Source organism: Umbelopsis ramanniana (genome assembly GCF_025399195.1).
Source record: "Umbelopsis ramanniana AG unplaced genomic scaffold K450scaffold_45, whole genome shotgun sequence".
Lineage (NCBI taxonomy): Eukaryota > Fungi > Mucoromycota > Umbelopsidomycetes > Umbelopsidales > Umbelopsidaceae > Umbelopsis > Umbelopsis ramanniana.
The window spans coordinates 1-13,663 of record NW_026252131.1 but is presented as its reverse complement, the minus strand read 5'-3'; the positions used below and the strand labels follow the sequence as shown (position 1 = coordinate 13,663).

At 41.6% G+C, this 13,663-nt stretch overlaps 6 protein-coding genes across 6 annotated transcripts; 5 read left to right on the top strand and 1 right to left on the bottom strand.

Moving 5' to 3' along the window:
* Window positions 1-412: 412 nt before the first annotated feature.
* On the top strand, window positions 413-1,090 carry K450DRAFT_249987 (uncharacterized protein). Its single transcript, XM_051590490.1, has 4 exons — window positions 413-555; window positions 628-774; window positions 838-866; window positions 928-1,090. Exons 1-4 carry the CDS (start codon window positions 537-539, stop codon window positions 1,024-1,026), a joined length of 294 nt encoding a protein of 97 aa, XP_051442789.1. The 5' UTR covers window positions 413-536; the 3' UTR covers window positions 1,027-1,090.
* A 1,359-nt stretch (window positions 1,091-2,449) lies between these two features.
* K450DRAFT_249983 (uncharacterized protein) lies at window positions 2,450-4,513 on the top strand. The gene is made up of 3 exons (XM_051590489.1): window positions 2,450-2,872; window positions 2,957-3,101; window positions 3,176-4,513. The coding sequence occupies exons 1-3, from the start codon at window positions 2,524-2,526 to the stop codon at window positions 4,305-4,307; spliced, it is 1,626 nt and encodes a 541-aa protein (XP_051442788.1). The 5' UTR covers window positions 2,450-2,523; the 3' UTR covers window positions 4,308-4,513.
* Window positions 4,514-4,820: 307 nt separating this feature from the next.
* K450DRAFT_249978 (uncharacterized protein) lies at window positions 4,821-6,744 on the top strand. The gene is made up of 8 exons (XM_051590488.1): window positions 4,821-4,988; window positions 5,068-5,301; window positions 5,371-5,472; window positions 5,537-5,722; window positions 5,781-5,979; window positions 6,044-6,151; window positions 6,213-6,432; window positions 6,504-6,744. Exons 1-8 carry the CDS (start codon window positions 4,839-4,841, stop codon window positions 6,595-6,597), a joined length of 1,293 nt encoding a protein of 430 aa, XP_051442787.1. The 5' UTR covers window positions 4,821-4,838; the 3' UTR covers window positions 6,598-6,744.
* A 307-nt stretch (window positions 6,745-7,051) lies between these two features.
* Window positions 7,052-8,388, bottom strand: K450DRAFT_301602 (uncharacterized protein). Its single transcript, XM_051593750.1, has 2 exons — window positions 7,959-8,388; window positions 7,052-7,870 (listed from the first exon to the last, which is right to left on the bottom strand). Exons 1-2 carry the CDS (start codon window positions 8,196-8,198, stop codon window positions 7,181-7,183), a joined length of 930 nt encoding a protein of 309 aa, XP_051442786.1. The 5' UTR covers window positions 8,199-8,388; the 3' UTR covers window positions 7,052-7,180.
* Window positions 8,389-11,405: 3,017 nt separating this feature from the next.
* K450DRAFT_249971 (uncharacterized protein) lies at window positions 11,406-11,982 on the top strand. Its single transcript, XM_051590487.1, has one exon. It carries the CDS (start codon window positions 11,573-11,575, stop codon window positions 11,768-11,770), a length of 198 nt encoding a protein of 65 aa, XP_051442785.1. The 5' UTR covers window positions 11,406-11,572; the 3' UTR covers window positions 11,771-11,982.
* A 533-nt stretch (window positions 11,983-12,515) lies between these two features.
* On the top strand, window positions 12,516-13,510 carry K450DRAFT_282240 (uncharacterized protein; the record flags this gene model as incomplete). Its single annotated transcript, XM_051593425.1, has 2 exons — window positions 12,516-13,401; window positions 13,464-13,510. 2 exons carry the CDS (start codon window positions 12,516-12,518, stop codon window positions 13,508-13,510), a joined length of 933 nt encoding a protein of 310 aa, XP_051442784.1.
* Between the last annotated feature and the right edge of the window lie 153 nt (window positions 13,511-13,663).

Genomic DNA, 13,663 nt, shown 5'->3' with positions numbered 1-13,663 from the left:
ACGAGCATGAAAATGTAGCTTTGATACATGATTGACCGATTTTGTTCTTGCTTGCCCGTACAACAGCATGCTTTACGATACTTCATACAGACCATTGTATTCTCATGCCGTACTATAACTTGAACATTGCATACATCTATCTACTAAGGAAGCTTCACTTGTCGTAGGGAAGTCTCGGTTTGAATACACTCTCTCATCTTGATAAATAATCCGCGACTGCAGCTCCGAATTCTTCCTGACATTACGCACCGCAACGTCCAGCCACTTCTTTTCAGTAGGCTGTAGGCAGTTAAAATCAAAAGTGTCTTCTATTAAAATCCGGTGTTCAGGATTTGTACATGATTTTCTTTTTTTTTTTGGATATGAAATTCGCTTCAGAAGGCTGATTTGTTTGAAGTGAAATAAAGACACAGACGTTATACAGATTTGGGGCTATTACCCCAGCCCCTCGAAATTCAAGTATTTGAGTGACTGGCCTTCCGGCAGAAGCCTGTCAAAACTGTCCAGATTGCAGTTGCGAAACACGTTGCTTACAAATGGCTATCATTCACATCGGTATGAACGGTTGAACGCTTACATCCGTTTGGTGTATTGGCTATCTCTAATCAGATGCTTTTCTATTGTTAGTCCTCGTCAAGTTCAAACCTACCACTCCAGAGACTGTGAAGAGAGAGCTCTGTGATAAGGTGTGCGCTCTCAAGGAAGTCATTCCTGGAATCACCAAGGCCACTGCTGGCAAGAACTTCACTGAACGCGGCAAGGGCTTTGAATGGGGCAAGTATTTTCATAGCTAGCGTTTGGTGTATCAATGCCTGTCGTGTTAACGTTTTCGCATAGGTTGGGTATTTGAGCACGTGAGCAAGAAGGTAATTAACGATGGAGACGTGGGTCTGCGCTGTTGAGTGATGACTAACGTATTGATTCTAGGATTTGGAGGTCTATGCTACACACCCTGCTCATCTTAAGTTTATCAGCGACTTGGCCGCTCATAAGGAGGACATCCTTGCCTTTGACTACGAAGCTTAGATGATATCGCGCCTAGACATCAATAAAAATTGACAGCGAAGCCGCGTCCGCTACTTTCATTTTCTCTTACTGAGTTAGCATGAATCCGACCACCATCGCCCATTAGAGAAGGATATGCTGAAAACCCTATTATTTAAAGTGTTATTGGGATTGGGTTAGTCGGCAGGGCTTTTAAAATGAAGTAAAAGAATGTATGAGGGCGGCTATGAGGCATTAGGCGATTTCTTTTTTTAATTTGCTGATACGACACATACCCCCACTGCGCCTTTGCCATCTCCTATTTCATGCAGTCGACATTGCTTTACCATTTTGACATATCCATGTAGATTGCAGCCGGCTATCATTGGAAATGCTATGACAACTGTGTGGACAGCCATCTGCTGGGACAGCTAACCTTTATAAATCACTCTGAAAAATCCCATCCATGTTTCTCACACCCTCACTACAAGTGTGCCCTTACCTGACGTACTTCTTATGATAGCCAGTATAGATGTTTATAGGAGCTAAGAGAAAATATCTAGTGTCTTTCGATAATAAAATTTATTATGATCGACAAAATCCTTACCCCACAAATGACGAGTGTTCTCGACGGTAATGCAGGTGACCAACAAACAGCATTTCGGATCAGTCATGAAAATAATAAGCCAAATTGTTTGGCGGAGTTCTTTGGTTTGTTTTCACCGTGAGAATCGGTTTTACGTGTTGCTTTCCTGCTCTCTCAACTATAAAGTCGCAAACCGTCAGCATAACTACTCATTTCTACGATATAAAACTCGACCGAAACTGCCAAGCAATCACTGTCAGCGGCTGAGATACAATGACTGGCTATTGTTCGATAACCGGGAGGGGGGTTTTTTTGTGTGTGTAGCGGAAGTAAAGTAGTCTATATCAGTGCATTACGAAACGGTTTCCATATATCGACCAGCTCTTGAAACTAACTTTCATCGAGGTGAACCTGAATTCTCCATCTATTCATGTTGTAAGGCTTCCATAAAGTAAGCTGCATACTTGACTTCCATGGTTTAGGACTGAAGATCGAGCGGTGATTGATAATTAGGCTGATGGGGGTGTTTTCAAACTACCCGGTATATTTGGCTTTTGATTGGTTCCGGTTGCGGAAACCTTGAGCGGAGTAACAAGAGATACTGGTGTATACACCATTTCACCGTGTACGCTATAATAAAAAAATGGCATTTAACTCCAGCTAAGATGCAATCACTCTCCTTTTCATCTTTTCTGGCAATCTGGTCCATTTCTGCAAAATGAAAGCTGGAGGATGGGCTGGCAACTCTTAAACATTTCGTAATAGGGTATTTAAAAAGTGGGAGGTTTAGCATATGATAACTACACGTGATGCTTACCCCGGTACATTCCAAAGTATCTGACTCGGTGGAGCTGACCTATTTTTTTTTTTTCCTTTCCGCTTCTCTCCGTCGATGAATATAAAAGCAAAACGTTAACGCCCAAAGGATTTTTGTATTATTTCATTTTCTAACAATGGCCAACGTTCCTGGTGTTTCTATCCTTGCTCCCGTCGACGCTACTCAAGCTGAGATCTTGACTCCTGAAGCGCTCACCTTCATTGCTACTTTGCAGCGTGCCTTCAACGGTACTCGCAAGTCTTTGTTGCAACGCCGTAATTACCGTCAACAAGAGTTGGACCGAGGAGTTCTTCCTGGTTTCCTTCCTGAGACTGCTTTCATTCGCAATGATCCCAACTGGCGTGCTGCTGCTCCTGCTCCTGGATTGCAGGACCGTCGTGTCGAGATCACTGGCCCAGTTGACCGCAAGATGGTCATCAATGCTTTGAACTCTGGAGCCAAGACCTTCATGGCTGATTTTGAAGGTAAGCATGGGAAGAGCTATGTGATTGGGTAAAAGTCAGATTGATTACAGGCATTAACAATATCCTGCATTTTATCTAACATAGACTCCAACGCCCCTACCTGGGAAAACAACATCAGCGGTCAAGTCAACTTGCGTGATGCTGTCCGTGGTACCATCTCTTTCACCAACCCTGCTGGAAAGCAATATACTCTCCGTAAGGATGGTAAGGTTGCTGTCTTGCTTGTCAGGTAAGCTTGAGTTCGACATCATTTTCACGTGTGAAAGGCGTTCATGATACTAAGCCAGCCCTTACTTTTCTCAGACCCCGTGGATGGCATTTGGAAGAGAAGCATGTCTTGGTGGACGGTCAACCTATGTCTGGCTCCATCTTTGACTTTGGTCTCTATTTCTACCACAATGCTCACCAGCTTATCAAGAATGGATCCGGTCCTTACTTCTATCTTCCCAAGATGGAATCTCATCTCGAAGCCAGACTTTGGAACGACGTTTTCAACGTTGCTCAGGATATGCTTAACATTCCCCGTGGTACTATCCGTGGTACTGTCTTGATCGAAACCATCTTGGCTGCTTACGAAATGGACGAAATTATCTATGAACTCCGTGATCACTCCTCTGGCCTCAACTGTGGACGATGGGATTACATTTTCTCTTTCATTAAGAAGTTCAGACTTAACCCTGAATACGTTCTTCCTGATCGTTCCGATGTCTCTATGACTGTCCCCTTCATGGATGCCTATGTCCGTCTTCTTATTCAGACTTGCCACAAGCGTGGTGTCCATGCTATGGGTGGTATGGCTGCTCAAATTCCTATCAAGAACGATGCCAAGGCCAACGAAGCTGCTATGACCAAGGTCCGCAACGATAAGCTTCGTGAAGTCCATGCTGGTCATGACGGTACATGGGTTGCTCACCCTGATCTTGCCAAGATCGCTTTGGAAGTCTTCAACGAATACATGCCTCAACCTAACCAAATTCATATTCGCCGTGACGATGTTGTTGTTGCTGCTTCCGACTTGCTCAACATCAACTTCAAGGGTGCCATTACTGAGAAGGGTATTCGCGATAACATTGATATTTGCTTGACATACACTGAGGCTTGGCTCCGTGGTTCTGGATGTGTCCCCATCATGAACCTTATGGAAGATGCTGCTACTGCTGAAATTTCCCGATCACAGCTCTGGCAATGGGCTCACCACAAGCCCCGCACTCAAGAAGGTACTCAGGTCACCCCCGAGTTGCTTTCCAAGTTTTTGGATGAGGAAATCAACCGCCTTAAGAAGCAATTGGGTGACAAGTATGCTAGCTCCAAGTATGACTCTGCCAAGAGACACCTTGCTACTCAAATTTCTGGTGAAGTCGCTGCTTATAAGGACTTCTTGACTACTCAACTCTATGATGACATTGTCCAAGTCAACTCCAAGTCCAAGTTGTAATTTGGCTCCTACTCTACCAAACCAACATCCTCATTCATCCTCAACGCATGTCTACTTGTAACATATCCTCTTGCGCGAGAGAAAAAAAAATGGCAAAAAGGTGTTTTGTAAACATCCTTTTATGATACTTTGTTTGAACTCGTTGCCCTTTGCTCTACTTTTCTGTTCGCATACCAATAAAAAAGTTTTTTCTGTATCTATGAAGAGCTGCTAGCTTTCGAATGTGGTTACGATGGATTATCAAAAGAATATAGATAAGGTGCCCAATTGCAGGACAACGATAGCCGTCAGTGATATAGCAAAAGTCAGATACAACAAAGTACAGCATTCGAGTTTGGTTTCTTATATTCAGTCAGTGTGCCGAAGTCTCTTATATACTTGTAGCCAATCCATGAGATAGGTAACTATGGACGATGATATTCAGCACCATGGTTTCAAATGGCTCTATGAAGCATAGCACGTGATCGAAATTACACTATTCCATTCATCAAAAATCGAAAGAGCGTCAGAAGACGTTCTCCGCAAGCGACCATGCCATCAGAAGAGCGTGGTAGGTATGCCATTGCTGGTGTACCTGGCGCTTCACTCCAGTCTGTTGGACCGGATGGGCAACCAAAGCGACAGCTGTTCGATTTTGGAGCCACCAATGAAAAGCGTTCGCGGGATCGCCGTCGCAAGAAGGTACCTATATGTTGAGCATATTCTGACTCCATGCTTTATAGAGATCTCATCACGTCGAATTTATTTAATCGTAACGTAGGAAGGCGGGCAAAAGCGAGAAACAGTATCAGTTGCTCCAAAGACCATACTACAAACTCCAGTTATCCTAGAACGGCGCGATGCAAAACCATCACCTCAACTTGACAGGAATCCTCCTTCAAGCCGCTCGAGACCAGAAGATATGCACCCCATGCAAGAGGAGGCTCCAAACGCTGCTTCTATTACAAAAATTATGGATTCCTTTGAAAGTTTTCGTGTCGATGCTGCGCTCAGGGTAAACAAGGCATTTTTCATCTTGCAAGTCGTGCTACAGTAACGTCTCCTGACCACTACAATATCCTAGGCATTAGCAGACTATCCTGGACATTTTGTAGTAGGAGTCATTGGAAAGCAGGGTGCTGGTAAATCTACTGTTTTGTCTGCCTTCTCTGAGGATCCCCAAAATGTATGTATGGGTTGCAAATGCGAGCTCTTTTCACTACCGACATATTGACAGTTTGCAACCGCAGACCTTTACAATTGCACCAGCAACGAAACCTTTAGATCATCAGACAACTGGTATTGATATGTATGTCACGGCTGAGCGTATCATTCTATTGGATACACAACCCGTACTAAGTTGGTCGGTATTGGAGCATACATTGCGTTATGGCTCTCTTGACGGAATCCCTGCCGAGATTTGGCGCGACCTCAAGGTGAGTTACGGTAACCTCTGTATTTTTGCTATTGGTGTACTTATCTTCTTTCTTTCAGTCCCTTCACAGTATCATGTTCTTATTGGCAATTAGCGACGTAATACTGGTGGTCTCAGAAGGCGCAGATGCTGATATGGAGATGATTCGATGTCTGAAACGAGCGGATATGTTGAAACATGGTATTCCTGAGTTTCCTCTCATTCCGTTGGAGAAACTAGGCTTAAGTCGGCCTGAGATGAATGTTCAACCTCAGATAGGTAAGTTATTGTACTTGATAAGCAGCGAAAACGTTATTCGATTTAAACATTGTCTGGTACGTAGTTTTTGTCAACAACAAGTGCAGCGAATTAGAGCTCTGTCAGCAAGTATACGATCGTAATAATTTGTTATTAAAATCCGTACTCTCGGATTCCAAGCTGGAGTGGCAGGGTAAGATTTTGGAGGGCAAGCAGTACCAAAAGAATTTGACGACTCACCATCAGCATTGAAGGCTTGATCTCCTTTTCAAATGCACTTCCACGTTTCAACAAGGATACAGAGTTACCCAATTTGTTTCTTCTTCCTTATTCGTGGCATTATAAGCATAGCGAGAAGGTTGAGGCTGCTGAAGAACTGGAATCAATGGATGACTTACTGCGGCACCTGAGAAATCAAGTGTTTGCGGCGACAAGAAAGTCAGGCAAACGTGGGCAAATATCTGAAAGAGACTGGTGAGTACAAGCAATCCGAAAAGAGACAATAGGCATTGGCACTCATTAATAGAGCACTGCTGCCCTCACAGGTTCCGAAATGCAGTCAAGACGTATGACTTGATATTGAAATCTGAATTGGTGGCAGAGTATCTCAAAACCTTGCGCCGCATTAAGAATGGCTAAAGGATGATGCTACGAAATCAGCCTCTGCGATTGCCACTGCGTCTGCACAGTTCAAGCTTGAGTCACTCTTCTCGCTCTGTCTCTCTCAATCTCATCCTACTCCTTTTGCATACGAACAAGAACTTGGCTATCTTGGAACACACCATAGACAAAAATGCTATGATGTATATATCAACGCCATCTCCGCCTTTTGGACGCATTTGACCTTACTATGACCTTCGTTTCCCTTTCGCCACCTCTTCTTCTATATTTCTTTACCTCAGCGACAATGTTACATGTAGTGTGGGACATCACTAAAGATGATTAACGACAGTTATCGATAAAAGGAAAGCTAAGAGAGATAAGCATTCTGCCACGCAAGTATTCTGACAATAAAGTACATTCTTGGAATTCCGATATTTGTTATCAGATGTGATTTGACCACCCTACTATTACCTCTCTATTTGGACACCATCTTCTGCTATGTACAATGTATTTTGTTCTTTATATACAAGAAAAATAATCAAGGGAGAGTTGCGTGAAGGTAAATGAGGAGTAGTAATATGGCTATCCTATACAGTAAATACTTTGGCAAAGACAATACTTATTGAAGGAGAGCAGCGTCATCGTTGAGAGCGACCAAAACATCTGTCAAAGTCACCACACCTTCCACAGTATCGTCAGGGTTACAGAGCCAAATCCGATGGCCTTGACCAAGAACCAAGGCAGCCATTACTTGTTGCAAGGTGAATCTTTTATGGCATATCAGAGGCAAAATACCATCGTCACCATGAGTACCTTTTAAGAAAGTGATGATTGGAGAACTCAAGTCAGGTATGCGTCTTCGGTTCAAGCCACGGAGATCACCAGCCGATATTTCAGCGACAAGCCCTTCATCATCATCTAACACAGCTATCGCTGAAAAGGGATTGAGACTAGCTATCCTAGTAAAAGCGTCCCATGCAGTGTGTCGAAAGTTAATTGATTGTACCGTTTTATCACCTAGAGCAACCATTGTGACGTTCGACGCGGAAACATCCAGTACTTTCCCAAGTTCATGGTTATGCGAATGAAAGTATCGAAGTAAGTCTCTCTGTGACACTACAATAGGCTCCCTGTGGTCAGATGTGACTAGCACTCTGTGAAATCTGTCTCGCGATAAGCGATTCAAGATGGAGGACAGTGGATCCGTGGACTTCACCGATATCTCTGCTTGTTCTATATTCTCTTCAAACGCAACGGAGACTGGTTGTTGCAAAATATCTGGATGAGTCTTCAGGTTTTCCAAATTCGTCTGTTTATAGCGCCATCGTACAAATATAATGTGTTGGCATGTATGGCAAAGAAAAAAGTTCCCACAGTCGTTACATCCCAAAACTTACGTTGTTCACTATCAATCTCAGCAAATTCAGCGCACTGACAAATCCAATGTATTCTTTTGGCTGCGAATTTTCTTTATACACTGGCACAGATAGAATGTCGTTGGCCAGTAGAGTGTCAAAGACTATTTCCAAAGTTTCACTGGAGGCGACGTCTACCAAATCGGACTGAGGTTTCAGTTCTCTTAACAGGTCGTCAACTGTCTTGCGGGAAATGAAGGTTCTGACATTGTGGGCAGTCATGTTGAAGACAACTCAATTACCAAAGGTTGAAGAATGAAGTAATGATCTGAAAAGTAAGATGAACGTTCAATAATCTGTTTTGGTGAGGTTTTGCCCGTGACAGCTGAATTGATACTGTTGCCCCTCACATGTGACCATTTGTGGTTAACAAGGGTTCATTTTTTTCCATCCTTTCGTTGCTAAAGAGAACACCCTTCTTCTACCTATTCCGTAGCTTCAGTTTTTTAAGGCTGTAGCAAACTCACTGATGTGGAGGATGAGCTAGAGGTCCATAGGCCAATCTTGCTTATCGCAAATTTATTTCAAGCTGGTGCGTGATCCTTCCGCTAACCCAACTGTGTTTTTGGGTTAGAGACTGGCTGCCCTTGCCAGGTAAGATACACAGAATGGTAGATTCACATTCAGCTAGGTAACAGAAGTATACAACCTCGGTAGTTCACCAAATGATGAGGAGCAGATAATGACATTCATGCACGATAGCTGTAAACAGGTAAGATTTGACGAATATTTTATGAAATAGCTTACATTTCCTCATTTGTTCTCTATTCGTAATGTATTAAAATACTCAAATAAAAATTTAGCCAGTATATTCTCCATAAAATCTCTGTTTAATCGGCAGAAGTGAACTTGATGCTATTCTGACAATCAAACGGACGAACACATGTTCTGGGTGTCCGATTACGAGAAGATCTGCGGCTCCTACGACTTTATAAGTCCAACGTACGAAAGAAATGCCGTGAAACAGAACGCATTCGAAGTCCTGCAAGATAGTTTTAAAATTATGATGTCTTCAATATGCGTTTAAATGAGGTATATAGACTATATACAGAAGAAAGGCAAAATGGTCTTTTCTACAAGGTTTTCATTCATAAGGAGCATGGTAACGCATTATTTTTAGCTTTTAGTTGTATTTGCTACCACTGCTCATAGGAAGCCTCGCGGTCATTACTTTCAAAAGTTAGGTTCATTTGATGGCCAATTGATGGGCATAACAATGATCCGTCGAGAGCAGCGATTACAATGATAGCAATGACTAAAGACATTGAGTTTCTTCAATAATAAATAAAAATGTGAATTGCATTGAAAGTGAGTTCAAATAATAGAAAACTGAGCTCTTTCTCCTTCTCACACTGCTTCACAAATAACCTGTACTACTTACTTGCGAATCGTTGCATCTTTTCCTCAATAACGTGTAAACTTCTTTCTAGCCTTCAAGCATTACTCTGCGTTAGCCAACTGTGTTCCATTTAAGTGTCCCTTCTGAATGCTATACCTTTCGTTTCCTAGACCAAAATAGCCGAGTTTTGGCACTCAAGCATAGCTATATAATTTTTTTTAACACTTCTAAAGTGCTTTTCCTTTGTTATAAGCGTTTTTGAACATCCCATGGGAGGCAGTGACTTGTTTGTCCATGAATTGCCTTAGACCTGTAACGAGGAACCGATTTGATTACTTGATAGTGTTAAGTGTAAAGAAGCAAGGTGTTAGAAGATGGAAACCAAAGGAACAGAGAGTAGCATGTAATCATATCGCTCAGAAAGAATATGATTGCTAGCGTTAGGGGTAGTCATTGAGCAAGATTCAGAGAAACTCGATAAGTAATAAGTCAGTAGTATAGTAGATAGTCAAAGGACGTCTATTATCTATCAAAGCATAATTGTGAAATTATTTGTAACCTTTTAAAAGTGAGTAATACCAAGGGTACTATGATAGGGATCAAACTTTACATTCATGACTGGAATGAGATAACGCTTGAGTACTGATTGATCGTCCTCATATTAGTTAGTCTAGATCGGACAATGTTTTTGCTGAAGTACTGCGAGTCCTCCTCTTGAGAAGTAATACATCGTCTCGAATTAACAAGAATACCACGTAATCAAGTGTGAATAGAATTATTTCACACGAGTACATCACCAAAATGCGCATGCAGTATCAAGGTGCTGTGTAAGGCTGCATTTAACTATACTAGCATTGTCATTGTATCCCTCCAGAACGCTAAATCTCTCATCCGAGGTGTCCAAAAAGCGAGTCGCACTACCCTTGAACAAAGCTGTAACCGTTAACCGCCACTCTTACTGAAGACTGTAGTAAGTTCCACCGTCCTCTTAAAAATGATATGATTTTGAAGACGCATATTGGAAAGTACTGGCTTTATCATAAATCAAAAATCAGGATGCTGCACAATGATGCCATTGGAGCTCCAGGTTTGGCATGAAGAAAAAGCGTTTGACTCATCTTATAAAATAAACACTCGACCTTGATGAATATGCTTTGTTCCTTAAGGTACATTCTTCTTATCAACGTCGTCAATCTTACAATGCATACCATAATAGGATGGGAAGAGATATCAATTATGGTCATTTTTGGAGTCATGTAGAGCAAAGTTATACATTGGTAGGTCTGTACATAAGCTATGTTAGTAATGTCGTCGCAAAAATATCCTAGCATACAATACACTATCATTAACAACCCTTATGAAGAAAGTCTGACACGGAGCGTGTTACTATACTTCTTAGTTCAGTCCCAAAGGATTGAAAGAACATGTGCTTAGAGATGCTATAATCATTTCCCATTCATTCGCTAAATCTTCGAGCAATAATTTAAAAGTTATATAATCCTGGTCGATATGTACTGTAGTGATCTAAAACCTGAGTAGAGGTGGTGGGAGAGAGGTCTCTAGCATCATGCTCAAACACCCGATGGACTTTAGCGAATTTCCTAGAGAACTTTTCCGACAAAAGGTCCAATTAGCGTAATGCTTGATAATATATCTCTTGTAACAGTATAGCTAGGGTGTGGTTCAGTCTTTCAACGCTTCTATATTTGAGGTATGGGACTGGTGGTGATAGGTATCAGGGCAGCTCTTGCTCACGCGAAACCGCAGTGGAAAGTACAGCGCTTCATATTTAAAAACCCACTCATTAAAATACAGTGTTTATATGGTAAACATACAGAAAAGGGCCTTAATGAGTTTGGGCGATACAATATATTACAAAATCCACTTCAGAACTACAGGCGGCCAAGCAAAATTTTGACGTAAGCGGCCTTTCAAATATTTCTTGGAACCTCGAATTCATTTTTAACCTTGAGGAAGACACGAATGTTGTTCAACATTCCGCCATTTCCCAACTCCATTCCACTTATTTCTGACTTCAGCGCACTCCTATAACGTTTTCATTTCTTACGTCATGTCCTCCCATCATTTCGTCATCGTTCTCGCCCAGATATAAGTCATTTCAAACTCGACAACTCCTATGCGACACCAACTTGTCGAATCGATGTGTCCTTCCCAGAGCTAGATCAATTTAACGTCAATACTGCGTAAGTTGACTTCCAGTTATAAATGATGAAATTCACCTTAGTAGCGAGCAATAATGCAAATTTTCTCCGGTGAATGCCTAAGTTACATAGACTTAAACTCACCCTGCGACATTTACGCAATCTCCAGTATACTGCTCTTAGCATGGATAGTCAATTTAAACATTTGGTGTAAAAGATACAGTAAGGGGAATACCACATGTTTTTATGACATAAATACGTGTATTTCCCATAGAACTTACAGAATGAATTGAGGTTGCCGGAGATGTGTATATCTAGAGGTTTATACAGGATATCTGATACTTGCATTGGAAGCTTTACCAACAGGACGTTGGTTCTCCTCTGATGCTTAGTGCCTATGAGCAAGTAGTCATATGACCTACTCAGCGGCTAAACCCCTTAAGAGTGAAAGTTGTTGTGTTTTTTCAGCCAATTGTTAAGTCATAAAGAGGAAAAGAGAGAAGAAGAACCACCCGGAACGAGGCAACGGAAGCTTAATTATGTTGACAGGGAGAGTGATTTTTCCCTTAAGAGATTTCGCAATGAGCAACAGGAATCATGAGGCATGATTTCCTCTTTAAGTATCTTCCAGCAATCTATCCTATGTGTTCAACCAAAAGGCATTGATACTTAAGGCACTTTGAACAAAAGCATGCTGACGTACGAAGGAAAATAAAAACCTACTTGAAGGTGTATAATAGCGGCAAATAATATTAAGCAGGGAAGGTGTTCCGACGCGTACTATTTAGCTTACTTTCCTCCTATTTTGTGGCCTCTATGGCAATTCGCAAATCATAGCAGCTTTTTATATCTTTAAGATGAGACATATTTAAATGCTGAAAACTTACTTGAGCTCCATTTTTACAACCGCATCTCTGCCAGTATATTAAGGCTGTTCGGCTCCAGAAAAATAGACGCATGATATGCGTGTCACAACATACAAGCCATAAGTACCACAGCGTCGTTAAAAATACATTCCATTTCTCTTTTGCTTTCGACATGGACAAAGTACCCAAGAATTATATATTTTTCGATGCCAATGATCTCAGTAGCGAAGACAAAAAAGGCTTTGATATCATTTATCCCGAATGGAATGAAATGAGCTTTTTTGAGAAACCTGACTGGTGTTCTATAAGAATGATGCTGAAGACTGTCAAGCTACATTCAATCACGGAGTATCACCGAGAAACGACCAGCCGCAAGTTGACAGTTAGCATGGACAACATGCGGCAATCAAATACGATCATTGACGTAGACTACAGTAAATTGTATAGTCAGCTCTACGCTGATAAAGAAAATGACATTCACAATGCTCCGGAAATACAAATTGACTTTACAAAGAACGATGATGTAAAACCCAAAAACATCACTACAGGTTCTATAATAGTGGATCAATCGAAAGTGGCGATGCCATACGGCTTCATATGCTCAGATGGTATTAAGGATCTCACATCGGTAATCACTGGATGTGCGCAATATATAAAAGGCAATTGCGCTGTACAACTAGATAGACACTTTATTGAAGCGGGCTTTTTGGAGACTCCTATGACTTCATTCAAAATGGTTATTGGAGACAAAGACTTAGAAGAGATGCTTCGCTGCATCAGAGTGCTAGAATGTGATACTTTCGAAAGTTGCATAGAGGCTGTCTATAGCACGGATAGTATATGTCGACGGGAGAGAGAGATTTTCAAATATACAGATTTCTCATCACTCTTCGGTATAACTTTGGACGCTCTTCGGTCTGGCAAACGAAGTGAAAATGCGAATTTTATACGAGCAGTTAGAGACTGGATTGAAGGAAATCTTCAAACTAAAGCTGCAGCATCTCTGATGGCAGTAACTCTTTTCGACATTGAGCTCGACTGGGGAATGCAAGAAGCCTGTTGTGTTACACTGCGAGAAACAGTTATTCAACGTATCTTTGGAACGCCTCTGTCGAAAAAGATTATGATACCGAAGAGATTAGTTACTTTGAAGGAGATATTGGATAAAGGTTACACTGTAGACGTGACCGAAAAAATTTCATTTCGTAGGACAAACAAAAATTTAACAATAGGAAAGTTTTCTTTTCGTCAAATGCGCGTAGCTCAGCAACTTGCAGCCAACACCGTCGCAGATAATGTACCCCCAAATCCTGAGCAACA